The following is an 18,623-nucleotide window of genomic DNA, read 5'->3' as shown; positions in this document are numbered from 1 at the left end:
TTTTTTTGTAACCCAGGAGACTCAAGATAGGATTTAAATGTTGAATATTTTTTGAAACATTTGCCAAATGTAGAAGCCGAAGCATGTCACTGCTGGCTTCCACTAATACTGACTTTGCTACCAATATGCAGACAGGCTGTAATCACTATGGATTTCACAGCTTAGTTTTTTGAAGGTTATGTTCTTTATATCGCATCTGTGAACCACTAAATCCTCGCTCGCCCCTTTGATAAAATGGCTGCTGTGTCACAACTGCAGCTCTCGGTATGTGTATGGCTCGAGCCTCGCTTGCCCCACACCCACATAGAACAAGCCAGCTTCTGACCTTGACAGAAACAACTTTGATGTCAGGTACAGCCCTCTAGCCAGACATTGTGTGTGAGGATTTGTCAGTTGGGATGTTAAGCTGCATCCCAGTGGAAACTGCGTTTGTGTCTGCGTGTGGGGCTGCGGCGAGGTGATACAGCAGCCGAGTCGTGATGAAACACAAGCGCTTGAGCAACGGTAAACAGTACAAACGTAAAAAGTGCATGCATGCAAGAGGTGAAGCTGAAGAGCTGCTGTTTTGATTCTTTTAAAAATCCTTTTTCTGCACTGCGCTGACCCGTGTTTGGAGAAAGCTCTTCATGAATAATCAGAATGCAAGAGTCACTGCAGATGGTAGTCCGTGGGCCCAGCCTGACGCTGAAGCCACAACGGAAGAGAGGGAGATTGAAGGTGAAGGCTGATATTGTCAATAACAAATTTATTCCAATGCAAAGTACAATGCTCACTCAAAGCATTGTGAAGTAGATGACAGGGAGAAATCTGTATATTCAGTGGCAAAGGTGCGTGTGTTTGTGTGTGTGGCTGAAGATTCATAGGAGAGAAAAGCTCTGTTTAGACTGAAAAAGGGCACAGATTTATAGCACGGGGCCCAGGCTCCTCCAATTACTGTGAAAGTCGCTGCCGACCCTTATTGCATTAAAGAAAGCTACATAGTAAACAAGCAAGCAGGCCATTATTACAACTTATCTGCCTCTTGGCTGAAAATTTCTGCACGTTCTTCACTTATATGTGCCAGTGATGAGACAGGCCAGAAGGAGAAAATTCTACGGTACCCACTAACGTCATCATTAACACCAGTTTCTCCTACGATTGTCTTCGGAAGAAAGAAACAAAACACGAATGTACTCATAGAACTGCAGTTACATCCAGTAACTAGTATTTGTTTACTTCGTCCCTGTGCCCCCGTTTCATTTCAGATCAGTGTGAGAGTTGCTGATGCATTTTTCCGTCACTTGAAAGTCACGCTAATTTGCCTGTTTCTCTGCCCGTCTGCGTTTCATGAAAGGCGGTGCTGTGCCTCAGACATGCAGCGCAGCTGAGCAGAAGGTGGACACAGGTGAACGTTACTCGAATTGACAACGGCTGCACTTGTTTAGCGACTATAAAAACAAAACAAAAAGCCCAATGAAAGCCTAAAGTTAAGCTATCAATGGACAAACCTCGACCTCAAACTGCTGAAAACCAGACCAGAATAAGAAAAAGAAAGTTGTGAGGATGCTGATGTTAGTAAGCAAGCAGTCAAACCCAGAATCCCCCCCAACACACACACACACACACACACACACACACACACACACACACCGCGACAACAATTAGAAAACAATACAGCACCACATAAAACAGAATTTTTTTCACACACACATACAAGCACACATTCAGCATAAACACAAGCATACACATTAAGGTCTATATACTGTCCCATCAATGGCATGACTCAGTCCAAAACCCCACGCTGTCTTACACCTGTCAGCGTTGATCACTGCCTTTTCCTCTTGAAACATGTGAAAGAAAATGATTGGTGACTCTGTAAGCTCCATGTCTCCAGGGAACACACACACACACACACACCAACATACACAAGCAGATTCTAACCTTCGGGGTCAACTTGCAATTAAACCTCAGAGGGGCTCTCCAGTCTCACAAGGATGCTCGACATGGAGGGAGGCACGGCCAGCAAGACAAGAGTGTTAACCCTGATATGAACTGAACTGCTTGTTGGTTAACCTGCTGCTGTGGAGGACTGCTTCATGTGACCAGTGGCCAGTTTCTTGGTGCAGAAGTGATTCAAAGTAGCAGGTAGCTTCTGCTGGCGTCTCAGCTTTTCTGTCGGAAAACAGCCCCTCAGATTACTACACTTGTGATAAAGGTTAGCAAAGACAGCTTCAAGTAAGTGTCCTGACCTTTAATCCATGAAAATAAAGACGAGAATGATTCTTACATTTTACATGAGTCCTGTTTGTTGTAGATAAAGTAGGATCTATCTACTTAATGGAACAGTGTTGGTGTGAGAGCAGACCGTTATTCATTCTTTAATTTCCATCATCTGTCAAGATCTTGGTCATATGTCAGGTGACTCTACAGTGCAGCCCAGACACTGCAGCCTTTTTCAGAGCTGTGATAATGTGAGTGATTCATTGTTCTGAAAGGCCACAGATAGTCTAAATGGCAATTAAAGGCTTGAGGTATAATTATCTAAAAATCATTTCGTAAAGACTGACTGTAGTCTGACGAATCTGTTTGACTTTCCTCGCTGTAAATGACGGTTTTTGACTTAAAGGGGGCACCTTTTCGAAATGTCCCTACCGCCTAAACTTGTGTTAATACACAGAGTGCCAGAGGGGAGAGAGAAAAAAAAACAATTCGGGGCAGATTAAAAGGAAAACCTCTACCTCGTTTTTAAGAAAGCATTATCAATTTGTAGTCTTCTCTGTTTTAGCTCATTTGTAGGGAAAATATGGCGTAAGAGGAAGCGGAGAGTGAGATAAGTAGGCTGGAAGATTGTCATTTCAAGGAGAAACGGTGGCATCATTCATTCAACCTGAAGTCGCTTTCTCCATTATGTTGTCACAACGCTTTCAGTGCCTTTATGAGGGAGTTGTTTTTGGCGTGAATCTTTCGAGTAAATCTTACCAGTTAACCAAAGTAATCATTCTCCCTTACAGTCCTTGAATGTCCTGCTATCATATCAGTAAATTGGTGATGGATTGATTGCAGTGTCAAATCCCACAACCTTTTTTTTTTTTCAAGGTCTTTTGATGAGTTGAATCAGGACAGGGTTATATTCATTGCCGTAATAACGTTATGAACAGATTGTTAGCCCTATTGAGTCATATATAAGATAATTTTAATATCACTAAGAAATCATTTTAAAGAGGTAAAGCTGCTTTATGAATCCACGTCTTTTTACAGTTATTTTTTTTATATATGCTAGTTTAATAAATGTAGCATAGACATGTAAAATCATTGAAATTTCTGTACCAAATAGTCAAGACCAACTTGAACTGATGTCATCCTGATGTTTGTTATCTCTGAACTGAGATATTCAACACTATAGATTTCTTAGTGTGCCATAGTGGGCTGTGACTGTTTTATTTTTCATATGTGTAAATTCTAAGCCATAGATTCAAGTGACTTAACGCCGCAATGTTTATGTCTAAAATCCAGCTGGAATCCCAGATCACATTTCACATTTCTAGGGATATATAAGAGATGAGTGAGAAGCAAAAGAAACAGCTGCCAGCTGTTTAGCTTAAACTACAAAAGACAGCTTAAAGAGATTAAAGGATATGGCATGTGATATTCTCTATCGTTCCATTTGTCAATGAATCCCATGAAAAGAAGAGAAAACTATAAATTGGGCCAATGAACAGGACTTGTATGTGTAGCCAATAACCGACCATTATTTCTCTCTTCTATAGAGCTCCATTCTTGTCGAAAGACAATTTAAAATGTCAAGAAACCGAAGTGCCAAATGCACCATTTGCTTCTGATTCAGTATCATTTGCGAACAACAAAAGTTCCCTGCTGTTTTTAGAAATGTGTTTAGCCTTGTAAAAGGAAACGGAACAAAATTAATGAAAAAAATTATTAAAAAAATATTTGTAAAGATTTCCTTTAATTCTATCTTAGCTCATCACACAAGATCTGTGTATCTATGTCGACCAACAAATAAATAAATACCAACGATGTTATTGGCTTTAAAAGTGCAGCATGAGTCTGAAATATATGGGGTGTGAAGATGATCCTCCCTAGAATAAGAGAAGAAATCAATGCTTCTTGGAGAATGAGGAGAAAAAAAAAAATCCCTCTGCAATCCCTAGATGATATTGATAAGAGATGATCATACAGTAATGATGATTAAGATGATCGTGACGAAGACAATTACGAGGATGAAAATGATTCTGGAAAAGTCTGCGGTTGCACTGCAGGATTTCTTTGTCTGTGCAGATGTTAAAGGCGAATATGGCTGTTGGTGCCATCTGGTACCTTGTGGTATGTGAGGGGATTAGTCATGCTGAATATAAACTGTCTCGGGGAATTTCCTTTGTCATTTCAACATTAACACAGCCTTCCAACACTGACTCCTAGACTATTTTCCATCTGCATGCATTTCCTCCTCAGGAGCACATTTCCAATTTCCCTTCATCCTCAGCCTGATGCTTGGCACGTCAGCACTTTTAATGGATAGAGTGTTTCATCGGGTGATACAAATACAGCACCCTCGCACATGCTAAGTTGCTTAGTATCAACTGTTTTCTAATATTTCTCTTGTTTTTCATACTGAAAGGGTTGCTATAAAAAGCCAAATAATTTCTCCACACCATTGCTTTAGAGAATTTTATGACACATAGTACAAAAGAAATTTCATCTCTCTGTGTGTGTTTAGGATTATTGTTTTATGAATATCATCTCTTTTCTGGTATTTCAATTAACAATGCAGATTCCATGGCAATTTGATTCAAAGTCAGTCAAGATTTAATGGATTCCTTTTATTAGCTTCTGACAAATTGCCTTTTTAGTGGGAAGAGCGTTTGCATTATTCATTTGCAAAAGAGCAAGCGTTTATGAGTTCATTTAGTTTAGTTCTAGATGAGCTCAGTGACCAACAGTGGGTCTCTGGGAATGACTCATCACAAAGGATGATGAAACACATTGGGAGACATGAATCTCGTCTGACCCCTGATCTCTTGTCTTGCCATGTTGACTGCATAGGTGATTCAGCGGAGGGAGGACGGCTCGGTCAACTTCTTCAGAGGATGGGAGTCCTATCGCGAGGGATTTGGCAAGATTACTGGTGAACACTGGCTCGGTAAGTGGCTCAGGTGAACGAGAGTGTTTGGCAATGTATGACTGTATGGTGTATTGAGGCTTGCAAATCCACGCCAAGCCAAACCGTGGAAAGTAGATTACACGAAGTATGCAAATTGTGGCCAAGTAGCTGTATATGCCTGAATGAAGAGAAATTATAAAACTACCATCCAATCAACGAGATAATTACAGCCACTATTGCTAAGGGTAAAACACTTAGTCGTGGGAAGGGATGGAGCAAGATAAAGAAACACACAAACAGACTGACCCTTTGTTCCATCAAGAATTCAGTAATAGCTATACTACTGTGACAATGGAAACCACTGCAGCAACAGGGACAAAAAATATCGCAGCAAATTCAGTTCAAGCTGTCTGTAAAGTACGCATTATGCTGTAAGATGTTTGTTCAGCACAACAAAAACATTGCACAAGCCAAAAGACCAGTGATGAAAAAATTTACTTTTTTTATTTTTTACATGACAAACACAAGAGTATAATTGGTTTGTTTGTTTGTTTGTTTGTTTGTTTGTTTGTTTCTTTCTTTCTTTCTTTCTTTCTTTCTTTCTTTCTTTCTTTGACCTCAGCTTCTCAATGATCGCCGTCAGCTATAAATTAGTACTTTTTAAGAGAGCGCTTGTCCAAATCCTTGTATTTCTAGCTGGCAGCATGACACATTGGTCCGTGCCTCCACTCAAATTTGACAGGCAAAATAAAGCCAATTTGACTGTCAAATTATCAACTTCTCCGAAGCCAAATTCTTCATCCTCGCACCAGTTCTCATTAAATGTAGCAAAATATTTATTCTCGGGGAAGATTCGTGTCCATCGTGGTCATTCTTGTGGCTTAAAGTGAGCTGTCAAAGGGCATAGAAACACAGCTTCATTATAGAGTGGCCTTGTGTGCTTTTTGTAAATAACCTGGTAGTTGTTCAGGGAGCAGGGAGAGCATGAGGCCGAGTCTGACAGCAAGTTTTTCACATCAGGTGTTAAGTCTGAAAATGGGCAACTGAAGAAGCACGTATCCCGGTGAATCCATGACAGCTAACTCAAATAGAAACAAACTCCAGGTGAGGAGTTGAACTCTGTAGCCACATCTAATTAACATTTCATAATAACTAACTTTATGGGATATCAGTAAATCTAAACTATTACCCCTGTATACTCAAACATTTCCAGTAATAGGTATCACTACTATGTTGTTGTTTTTTCTTATTTTTATTTTTTTTAACATGTAACACATTAAAGTACACAAACAAGCAACCGGGTAGACATGCATTTGCACAACCGTCTAGTAACTTAATAGAAAGGTTTTACAATCGCATATCCTTCCGGTAATGTCGGGTGTATTGTGATGAAGTTGGCGGCATGGTGGTGCTTTGTGGTGTTGGGGAAGTTTGATCAAATGTTCGGGGAAAGAGAAAAATGTTGTGCATACAGTACAAATTACAGGAAGATATTGAATAACACTGCGGACTCACCGTTTGACCGAACCTAACCGCTTTGAAAATGATATTTACTATCCCCAAAATATGACCACATGTAATAGTTGCCACCATTCAAGCACTCTCTTTTGTAGTTCTGATCCCAAATTGTTCAGGGATACTCCCACTCACCACATGCTGTATATTACTGTGACAGCAGTGTAATTGATGGCTAACTGACACAGTCAAATTGTGATGGTGACAGCACTCTGAAGCTGGTGACATGACTCACAACGTCAAACAAAAGTTGCTGTGAAAACAGCGTAGCCTATGACCTTTCTAACACCTGTCGTTTCAAACAGGAAAGTTTGTTCAGCACTAAGGAGAAAAATGTTTGTTTAATAAGCTGTTTCATACTCTTATGAGTGCACTACTAATCTGGTCTACTTACACACCAGTCCTAAGGAAGTCCCATAAAAGACACACATTTGTAGAAATGAGAGAATTTGTATTGAACAGCTGAGTGCTAATGAGCTATCACCGCGGATAACTCTGTGTATCTTTCTGTCCTCTGCTGATGGTTTGCTCAAGTTCAGACTGCTAAAGTAAGTGAGGCTTGAAGAAGTTTATTTCTGTAAAAACAAAGTTTTGGTTCTGGTCAAGGTCATGGACGTGCCATTCAACAACTGAGATACTCTCCCATGAGCACTCTGGATTAAAGCTCCTCCTTCAAACACACTAGACTCTTTTGGAGCAAAACTGAGGACATTCAAAGTATCTGTGGGCAGCTCGGCTCTCAGTCATAGCTTAGGCATCAATTTATTGCAGCACATGGTATAGGATTTGATTAATTCGGTGTCTGACTGCTTTAAATTTGTATTTAATTAGCAGTGAGTCAGTTGTAAATACTGAAGACAGAAGCAGAACTGAGTCACTCAAATTACTTGTTGAAGAGTTTCTGGTGACCTGCTGTACACCTACAACTCCTCAGCGAGGTAACCAAGTAAATTGGGGAAGGTTGTCTGTCGTTTGTAGTTTGGCGAGTTTTAGCACAAAATATACCGCATATGGTCGATGCTGATTGGTTAAAGGCTGCTTCAATATTTCCAAAATTATCCCGAGGTTCACTAGGATGCAACGGCTCAATACAATCCCAAACAGAGCATGGCCAAAGCCGTCTGTTCACGCAGAAAATTTGGGTCGGATAGTTTGGAGCTGCTTGCTGCTCGCGGGCTGCAATTGATGCTGCCATTTTGATACTAGTGGCGTCTGCAGCTAATTAATGGTACAGGTGCACTTTTGCTTTTCATTTATGTAGCTGCTGTTTAATGTTTTTATTGAGCTTAAATATTTTACAATTGAAACACCTGCGAGTTAAAGTAAAATAATAATCAAATTGATTATATGTGCCAAAGAAATTTCAGTTGATTTTAAATAATGAACTAAAGTAAATGTTTGCCTTTATTCTTTAAATGAATGTTTCATTTACTTCTGTTTCACATTTGTAATGTGGGCATAACATCATCCATCAGGCATGAGTCTCAGTAATTAATATTTCACAGTATGTAAATAGACTGGACTGCAGATCCAGAACATAATGTGGGTCTGCATGGTTGTAGGCGCTTCACCACCCCCACTCTGTGTCCTTGTGAGATGTAGGCATGCTTGCATATGGTTTATAGCATTTGCGGTGTTTATGTGAATTAATGGAGATCTAGGTCTCTTTGCTGACCTGAGGCCATTACAGAGTGCAGCCCATAATAAAAAATGTGGTTCGAGTGCCAGGTAGATGTCCCTGTGGTTTGCTGTAGAAGCAGGGGTGGGAATATGGAAAGCTCAGGATTTAGCAGACTGAATTTAAATGAGCCAGCAGGCTACTTTGAACGTTTCAGAGAACCCTTGCTCATTCAGGTTGTGCTGTTGTCTCGTCACCCCCCATCATCGATTACCCTCAGGGCAAAAATGAAAAATGGATTCATGCTTGCCTGTAGCTCAGAAAGAAATGCATTGCAGCTACTTCCTCCAGACCAGTAGTGCTCTCTTCTACCACCCACCACCACCTTTGAAGTTATGTACATTTCTCATTATCTTACGATGCTGCTAATTCTGATTTTTATTAGATGAATTTAATTTATGGTAGTATGAGGATAGTTAATAGTTATAAGAAAAACAGTGATAATGAGAAAGAAGGATTTAACAGGAGTTAACAGATCCTGCTTTCTGAAATCTCCACTGCAATAAAAATGTCCTCAGCAACAAGTTTGCAGTATGAGACGTCAAAACTGTGAGCACATTTTCTGCTGCATGCATTGAGTAACTTATCTAAATTCAATTTCAGAAAAAGGCCCACTTCCGGGAAAACCAATTAGGATATCTTTACATTGTTGCAGCTTAGATGTCAATTAGTTGAAGTGCCTATAGATTTTAATTAATTTCGGGTCAATTCTCTTTAGAGGAATTGCAATGTTTTCCACTTGGAAAAGAATTTGTTCTTCTATTCATCGTCAAATTGTCACTCACTGGTAGTGATTTAAGACAATCTGATGTTACTGTTTAATACAAAATGTGTAGTTTTATATTATATTTTTACACTGTATTAGTAATTCTAAATTTGATAGGTTGCTCGTTTTGTCCTAAAGCATTCATATTCTTATTTCGTTTCTTCTTTTTTTTATCCCTCTATAAACTAACATTGTACATTTGTAGTTACAGAGATAGCAAATACAATATGTGCCCTATAGCACAACAGAAGCATAGTTTATGCATGCTGTGTGTATAACTGTAAAAAAAAAAACTAACTTATTGCTGAATAAACTCTCCCAAAGGAGAAATTATAAAGAACATAAAACTGGGTCAACGCAATTCGATTGTTACCATCAAATCTATTCGACACCTGGTCGCCGAGGCTGATGTAGACTTGTCTACCTGTAATATAGGTCCTGAAACAGTTTAATGTGGTCCCAAAGAGACTAACCTAGTTTTTCCAGATGGCCTATTACAATAACAGACCTTGGATTGCAGTGTTGAAAGCTGCACTTAAATTCAGCAGATGTCTGTTGTCATGTTCATATAAGTCTGAAGACTGCAGCTCTGATTTATTCTTGTGTACAAACAATGTATTCGAACAAAAACGTAAAAAGGTGGCACTTTAGCTGGTGCGAGTTGTAGAATTATGGGATATCACTCTAAAGTTGACACAACCAATTTCCAGTGACATTTTGTCCTTTCTGTTTGTGAAACCTTCTGTATCATCAAGGGAGTGACATTCAAAACAAATGTTTCACAACTGTTTTTTGATAAAATGTTGTTCTTAGTTTAGAAGGTCATTTTAGCTCACATTGTCAGGTTTATGAAAGTATGACTGCAGGTAAACCCTGAATAAATGTGTTTGAAATCAGATTATAATAACATACGGGTTTTTATGTATTACAGTTATACGTATTATTTGTTGAAAGAAGCAAAAACATGTTTTGTTTTACCTTTTTCTATTTAAAGAAAACAGAAACACTTAAAATTCTTGAGCTGTACTAAATTGTATTTATCAGTGTTTCATAAACAGCTCAATCGATAACTCTAAATGGAATTCTAGTTTTTTGGTAACTCCTAATATTGTTCAACAACTGCTGGATTGTATTTCTGTCATCCATCTACTTATTTAGAACAGACATTTGTTTTTGCTGTAAAATCATTGGCATTCGTTTTTGTTTAGTTTTTTTCCATCTCTTTTATACTGCAGTCAATTTGCAATCTATTTTTTTATTTTTATTTTTATTCCGGAATCAATACCCATTTCAATGTTACTTCAACTGCCAGAATAATCTGAGTAGTCCCTAACAAAACACCAAATTTGAAAGTATAAAAAGCCATTAATCCTTCGATAATCACAATCTTCACATTTTTAAAGATCATTTACCTCTGATTTTTTTTTAAGCATGCGGGAAGTTGTTATCACTTTGGACCTATATTTAAAATACACAGGGAACTTGATAGATTTTTCAGTTTGAGGAGCAGCTCTCCTCTGCATGAGAACCAACAGAGAAAATAACACTGCTAAAACTCCACCAGTGGGGGGTTGCAGAGTCTGCTCACTTGTGTGCACCAGATAAATCTTGGCTCTCTGGGCAAAAAAAAACAAACAACAAAAAAAAAACAGACACACTGTTCCTACCTCTCTGTTGCAGTTTGAGTCACGGAAATATGCCAAGATGAATCCACCCTGCATGGACATAAATGATATCTGCTTGACTTTCAGAGTGGACGGCGTATCGGGGCTGGTTTTCTAAGGGAAATTTGGGGAGACAGAATCAGCTTTTATCTCAGGGAAAGTTGGTGTATTGATATAACGGTGTGAAATCAAATACGTTGCCCTCACCTTCAAGCTCTTTCCATTAACACTAACCCATTTTATCCTCCACAGGAGGTTTTCTCCTTTATTCCAGCTGGTGTTTACATCGTGCCTCGAGCCTGTGTGAGCGAGGCTTCTGCAGCGCTTGGCTGCCCCGATAGCTGGCGTGGAGCAAAGAGCAGCCTCTTTTTTTATTATTCCAGGGAATTTTTAACAGAACAAATCTCAGCCGGGAACTGCCGTGTCCATACAGTATGTTAAGTATTCCGCTGGGAAACACACTGTCACATTAAAGGAAGCTTACTGCTCCGTCCTTCATGCCACTTTTAGACCGTCTGATAACTCATCTTTTTTTTTTTAAGCTTACAGGCAAAAAAAATAAATCCGCTAACCCTGTAGTGAACACTGTGGGAAAATGGGCCTTATTGAGCTTACTGACACTGTGACTGACTTGTGAAGTGTCATTTCAGGTGAGCAATATATGTTCTTACAAAGACTAATTCAAAATACGGCCATAAAAACTGATTTATAGCCAAAGTGAGGCAGCTTTATCAGCCCAGGGATGATGCTCAAAAGGCAAAAGAAGCTACACTCAGAAGCTCAAAAAACAAAGCTTAAACTTCTCCCTGGATTCAAGCCACCCACTTTACAATTGCAGCTGATTTCCTATCACCCATCACAAGGAAAGCCCCGGGCCTGTGGTGACCAGTTGGCTCCTGTCTTCACACAGATCTTTCAAGAAATCACTCAGTTTGTGTGAAATTCTCTCCTGCTTCAACTGTTTCACGATCACCACAGGCCTGTTTCCTGTTTTATCAATCGTCACAAATTCTTTAAAAAAAAAAAACTACTGTGCCCACCGAAAGCACATCACAGGGCCCCTTGCTGGATCCACTGCAGTTTTCCTTCTGGGCCAAAAGTGTTTTGGGTAATCAAGAAAATCTTTATAAAACTGTGCTCTATCCCATAACTACATGCAAAGATCCCAGGACCTCACTGCTCAAAACTCAATTTCCAAAACTTAAAAACAGACTTCCACTTCCACTAACTTCCTGAATGATTTCCCCACTGCTCTCTTCTTAAAAGATCGCAACCATGGGCACACTGGTCTGATCGGAGATTCAGGTCCCAATGCCAGATCCTTTATAGTCACAACACACCGGCTGCCATGAAAATGTTTGGGTTCAGACCAAGCTTTGTAAAAAGGCCAAAGAGGACGTGCCAGCAGAGGAACTTAAACTCTAATTAGATTTATTCCATCCAGATTTGGCTACAAAAGAGGGCGGGAACAAACAACAACAGACCGATGACAAGATCAGTGACACCAACCTGCCAGGACTTGTGCACCGCCTGAGTCAGGAAACATGGTTGCAGACCCCTTTAAACCTGGCCGGCCTTGAAATATTCAGCTTCCTTCAGCATAAAAGCCTGCAAGGGCCTGTTTATGCACCACTACATCAGCCTTCTCCTGTAGGATTTCTAACCATCTAACCGCCCACGTCTCCAGAAGCCCTATGTTGCTCCTGCTTTTTTCCTGTGTAGACTCTTTTCACTGTCACCACTGTCACAAAACCATTTTCCAGGGAAAAGCAGTCTGCTCAATCCCACAGGGAAAGTAAGACACGTGTAGCCCTTATGGATTGTTTTAATCTCAGACAAAAATGCTAATACAGTTACTCAACTGTTTAATAAGCCAGCTGTAGAAGACGTGAGCTGAAAATAAGATGTATTAAATTCCTTTAAAAACAAAAAAAAGAAAACAGTTTCAGCCTGAGGCAATGAAAGAGGGTGAAAATGTTGTTTTTTTTGTCCTTGTTTCTCTGACAGTTTATGTCATTTCCCATCGCAGGAGATGCAAATCAGCCCGTAAAGTTAGATTTCAGAGCTGAAGTAATAGCTAAATGTTTCACATCAGATTTGGCTTACGGATTGCAGTTTTAGCTAAATGCAACTGATTAAACAGATTGTAGGTATACAAAATGCACACTTTAAAGTGTACAAAGAGAAAGGGACTCCAAACTTAAACTCATTGGAAGGCTGTCATGTTTTCATATATAAACTTTCACCCTGCACTCATCTTGTGATGCTGAGGCAGTAAATGGAGCTGCTTGTATTTTCTATTACACCCTTTAAATTCCATCACTGTGAACAATCACTGTGTATATATACTATATATATATATATATATATATATATTTTTTTTTTTTTTTTTTTTTTTTTGCTCATCATCAAAAAGATTAACAGATAACTCAGCCACATTATGTTTCAAAATAATATTTGCTCAACTTAATTTAGAGACCCTTTTTCCCTTTTTGTCATGCATAATGGTATTTACAGTATATAGCGAGACACGATCCCTGTACTTACAGTGTACTTTACCTTCATACTGTATATGTTTATACTCTATTTCTTATTCCTTAGACTGAATTATATTTGTGTAGTTGTATTTTTCACTGCGTTAGACACATAGAGAGCATGCAAGCATCGTGTCCGAGCATGAAAGCACCAATAAGCTTACGTGTGGTCACTAGCATATAGATTTAATATAGGAAGAATTTTACTCCCAAAAGACAAAACAGACAAAACAAATGACATCATTTCTCTATTATTACATTTCGGCACAGCCAAATAACATGCAACATTTTAATTTGTCCCTCCAGGTAACTGATTATTCTCTGTTTTTTTTTTTTTTTTTTTTTTTTTTTTTTTTTTTACTAAGGATGCCTAGAGCATGCCACATCATCATATTTTTCTGATGGTCCCCCACAGTGGGGGAACAGTGTAATAAGACCCATGTGTCTTGACTGCTCTGCCTGGAAGTTGTCCTCTATGTGACGAGTGCCTTGTTGTGATCTTACATTCCTCGGCTGACTGCCTCATTAAAGATACACTTACATCTGCCGCCGATAAGAAATATAAACGCCAATCCTGACACTGAAATTGCACAATTCCTGCAGGAAAAATGCAGCTTTAACCACTTTACATACTGCTTACCTTTAACGATAGGGGCCATAAGCAAGGGCTATAATCAAGCTTGTGACCACCCTGAGTACTGTAAGCTCATGTGATTACAGGGAGGCGAGGCACAAAGAATTAGACATTTCCGTGTTTGTGTGTGTTTATACAGAGGTGAGAGTGCAGATGAATACCAGGCAGGGGAATGACTATAACTTGGAGAGGGCGTTTTTTACAGACTCGACTGTCTGTGTCAGCTAAGCGAGTGACAGCCACTCGACACGGAAAGGTCAGCTTGAAAAGAATGAGGAGAGACAACTGTGTATAGAGGCAGAGGCAGCATTTTTTTTTTTTTAAAGCAAAGTGTTCAATAAAAAAAAAAAAAAATGTAACGAGTCTTCACAGTAACAATGAAGGAAGAAGGGAAACACAGTGACAAAGACACCCATGCCTATCTGCGCTCACTCAAATACACATGCTAAGCCAGTAGGCATACTATGTAAATGCCAAGCATGCGTGTTGTCTTTCTTTTGCTGTTTTATTCCCTTCATGTCCTTTCTGTCTTATCTTTTTTCCTTTTTTTTTTTTCTGTGGCAGGATTCCTTCCCATGTTCCTTAGATCAATGTGAAATAGGCACAGACTCGGTGGCAATTAACTCCCAGCCTGTAGAACTACTCAGAGTTTCTAAAAGCAGTGGATATCCACACACAGCAGGGGGGTCTATTCATCCTGAGTCTCGGCAGACGACATATGGGCAGAAATAAATGTCATTAGAAACTGAACTAGAATCCTTTATAGTTTAATTCAAATTCCTTTATTCATTTCATTAAAAAACTGAACTTGAATCTCATCATATAAATTGGTATTATTCAACTTGAATAAATTGCATCGACACACTAAATCTGGAGTACATCGTTTGAAATTAATTAGAACTGAATTCTTAATCAATTTGAAACTCAATGTAATGTTTTGAAATTGAAGTAATCTGCTTTGAAACTGTGACTCAAATTCAGTTTGTCCAATTCACTTCTGTTTATTGGGACACAGCTGATTGCTGAGGAAGAGCAATCGAATGCAGATTCATAGAACTCCTTTTCAAGTTTTTGAATAGCCAAGGGAATTTTTGTTTGTTTGTTATAGCTATGCCTTATCATATTGATTGAAACTTTACCAGATTAATCAAATACCAGATAAAGTTATGCCAGGAAAACGTGTAACTTTCACGCCTACACAGTGCCAAGCGTAGCTATCGCACGCTTTGCTGTAGTGGACAGGCGTCTCTATTTCACGCTTCGTCGTGGTACAGGGCTTGACATGTTGAAAACTGGTGTTGTTCAGCTCGGAGTATCACGTCCAGCAAATTGAAGGTAATATTTGCCCAATTTCAAGCAGTGTGCTGCCGGGGTTAGCACTACCGTCGCCTCACAATAGGAAAGTTCTGGGTTCGAACCTGCTGGTGGGCTGAGGCCTTTCTGTGTGCAGTTTGCATGTCCTCCCGGTACCTGCATGGGTTTTCTCCAGGTGCTCCGGCTTCCTCCCACCGTCCAACGACATGGGTGCAAGGTTAATTGACAACTCTAAATTGGGTGTGAATGTGAGTGTGAATGGTTGTCTGTCTTTCTGTTTTGTCCCTGTGATGGACGGGCGATCTGTCCGGGGTGTACCCTGAATTCGCCCGAAGCCAGGTGGGATATTGAATTGCAAGAAGAAGAATTGCAAGAACTGAATTTGAATTACGAGTTTCTAATGACCTATTTTTGCCCATGTCCAGACACGCACATACAAGAGAATTGCAACAGCTTTAACAGAGCCTTTTTGTTTTGGCAGTTGTCTGCGTGGATGTGATATGTAAATTTAAATGATCAATTAACATATTATTGTGATTTGCGAGCATCCTGTTTCACAAATGTTTGTCACTTGGGAATTGGAGAAACTTTAGTGAGTTTCTGTTGCCTCCAAAGTACCGTGCGTCTTTTGATCAGTTAAAAGTGTAAAAGTGAAGTCACAGCTGTCATGTTGCAAAATACATGAAACGGGCCACAGGCTACTGAACTACAAGAACCAGTGAAAACAAAGATCCTATCAATGCAGTGATTTAGCTGCCATTGTTTGAAACTCTTTGAGCCTTTTAGTTTCAAGGAAGTTGGTTGTTGTTTGATTTCTACCACGCTGCATGGTGCACAACCACAATCTCTCTTTAAAGGCAAATGCCAAAAAGAACAAAACAAGACCTTTGCTCACCAGCATGAACGTAATGAAACGTCTCCTGATTCACGCTGTTAAAATATGTAGTAATGCAACCATATTGTCCATAGTCAGCCCATATCTTCACCCTATGCAGCTGTTTCTCAGTATTTTTTCCTACCTCCTAATCTTTTTCTTTCCCACACACCCATGCATAAACGCATCCTCATATACATTTATCCACCACAGCTTGCCGTTATCACAATGCAGCATCCCGAGGCTTGTATTTATATTCCTGTCACCCAGTAGAAAATCTAAAGAGGACAGTATCTACAAAAGAGAGCACAAATCAAAGAACATCACAATTCCCGTGAGGACGACGGCTCATTTTGCCTTTCTTTTTTTCAATTTTTTTTTTTGCCTTTAGACGCTGCAGTTGGACGTCAGGGAAAGTTTCTATTGGTTGAGAAAGGAAGGGCTAAGGGTTTGAATAAACATTTGATCGTACTTATGGAAACTATTCATAAACCTTGCCCTCTTCACCACCTTCACTTTGCATAATCCTGAAGCCAAAGATGGAGTTCAAAACGTCTGTGGTAGACTGCAAGTAAAACTGCTCTGAGAGACAGAGGAGTGGAAGAAAAACGCAGCTAAAACAATTGCAGTAGACATGCCTTGACCCGATAAACGGTTCATCTGTGAAGTTCTGCCAACACTCCAATCATGTAGTGCTGCATCTTCTCTCAGCTTGTCAGTGTTACCTCTGAGAGCAGCAAGGTCAAGGGTCAGTACCTCTTTTGACTCAGAGGTTAGTGGATAGTGTGAGGATGGTTCGCCGATCGATTGTACTCGATTTATTACTCCAGGCCTTAATAAGATAGTTGATGCCTCTGCCTCATTTAAACGGAGGCTTCCGTGCTCATACGACACAGTTTGTGAATCATATATTGAGACATTAACAGAGTTAGACAGAAAGGATAGGTCCAGAAAAAAAAAAAAATGGAGAGGTGATTAGTACAGGAAAATTGGTAAGGCAGCTGGAGGAAACAGATGACTGACATTAGCGAGGATTTGTTAGCAATTAGGCCAGCGCACACTGGCGATGGAGAAGAGGAGAGCGGTGGTTAAGCAAGTAAAAAAGTCAGTGAGTTGTCAAAAAGAAAGAGATGGAAGAAATTAAGAAAAGTTATTTTTCTTCATAATATATATAGGTAGTGGATTACTTCCAAAATTGCATGAATACATGTATAATTGTGTACATCGATATGAATTCCCCAAAAAAGACCCACAAAGCCTTATATATATGCACATACACAATGTGCATACGAAGCTGATTTGAAAGTGGTGTCGGAGTCAATAAAGGATGCAACCTTACAGGAAGGTCACAGCTCAGAGAAACTCTCCAGAAAGCTCTACAGCGTCTACCCCTGAACTCTCTCTGTTCCCGTTAGAGGGAATAAATAGCCTCATTATTCCGCAAGGCACTCGTCATCCATCCCCGTGTGTCGCTTCCATTGTTTCAAAAAAAAAAAAAAAAAAAAAAAACCTCCTATCACATTGCCGTGAAGCCTCTTCATTCCCTCTGTCCCCAGGACCATACTGTAAGAATTATTGGACATTAAAAAAAATTTCCATACATTATAATTTGCTATTTGTCTATTGAATAACGTAGAATGAGTCACCGGATGATTTGTTTTGCCTGCGGGAAAAAAATATTAAATTCAAAAGCCTGTGTGTTGTTTACAGCAGGTGACATTTAATCCCCCAGACTCCACTGAGAAACAAGTTGTCAGTTTACATATCTTAGAACATGTCAGTGTGCTCTTTTAACACAACTATGAGGCAGTTAGCTCATAACCTTTTTACTGCTCATTAGTCATTTGCATCCCTATGCCACCACTCTATTCACTTAGCACTGACAGGATTACTTTTGATGCACACATTTTCTTGCAGAAGAAGTAAAAATCTGGCAATGTTTATTCTGCTATTTCACATTTGAATCCACACTGACCTTCCCTGCGAACATAAACGAACATCCACTTGGTTGTACTTCTAATCTGCGGCACCTTCTTCAGTCTTCTGACCCTCTTGACACATAAATGCCTCTCGGAACACCTCCCTTTGCTCATTGCTTCATTGGTCCAGGCTTTGTGAAGCATATCAAGGGTCTCCGTCACCGATTTTTAGAGTTTGACAAAAAAATGTGATGTGCGCTCTCTGCTCAGGTCCATGGTGCCATCACATGTACACGTATCATTAGTGACAAAAACGTTACTGTGCTCCGCTCGCGTGAAACAGAAGCAGTCTCGGAATATTTCATCATCTTCATACTTGGTTGACAATTCAAATAAAAAGTGACTAAGCCTTTAACATTTTCATTTTTTTTTTCTTTTTATAAAGTAACAATGGTTTGTTTTAAAAGCAGGCTGTTAAACAATGTCAGGCACGGTCCATCCATTAGCTGTACCTACTGCCTCCTTAAGGTGGTTGCCGCCCCTGATTAATATGGTGTTCTTTCATTATATCGGTCCGTCTTGTACTGTAAAAGACCCTCGGTAGCATATTGAATATAATGACACTGA

General features: G+C 39.6%; 1 protein-coding gene across 2 annotated transcripts in view; it reads left to right on the top strand.

The window, feature by feature from the left end:
* Positions 1 to 18,623, top strand: part of fibcd1b (fibrinogen C domain containing 1b) — a 101,975-nt gene that overhangs the window by 59,985 nt on the left and 23,367 nt on the right. For both annotated transcript variants that reach the window (XM_069168746.1, XM_069168737.1), the window contains one exon: positions 5,041 to 5,137. In XM_069168746.1, the coding sequence (XP_069024847.1) occupies positions 5,041 to 5,137 (97 nt within the window). The remainder of the gene's footprint in view (positions 1 to 5,040; positions 5,138 to 18,623) is intronic.

This window comes from Embiotoca jacksoni, unplaced genomic scaffold (assembly GCF_022577435.1).
Source record: "Embiotoca jacksoni isolate LCO1_2020_lvr unplaced genomic scaffold, fEmbJac1.0.p SCAF_10, whole genome shotgun sequence".
In the NCBI taxonomy this organism is placed as follows: domain Eukaryota; kingdom Metazoa; phylum Chordata; class Actinopteri; family Embiotocidae; genus Embiotoca; species Embiotoca jacksoni.
This window is presented reverse-complemented; position numbering and strand designations above follow the sequence as displayed.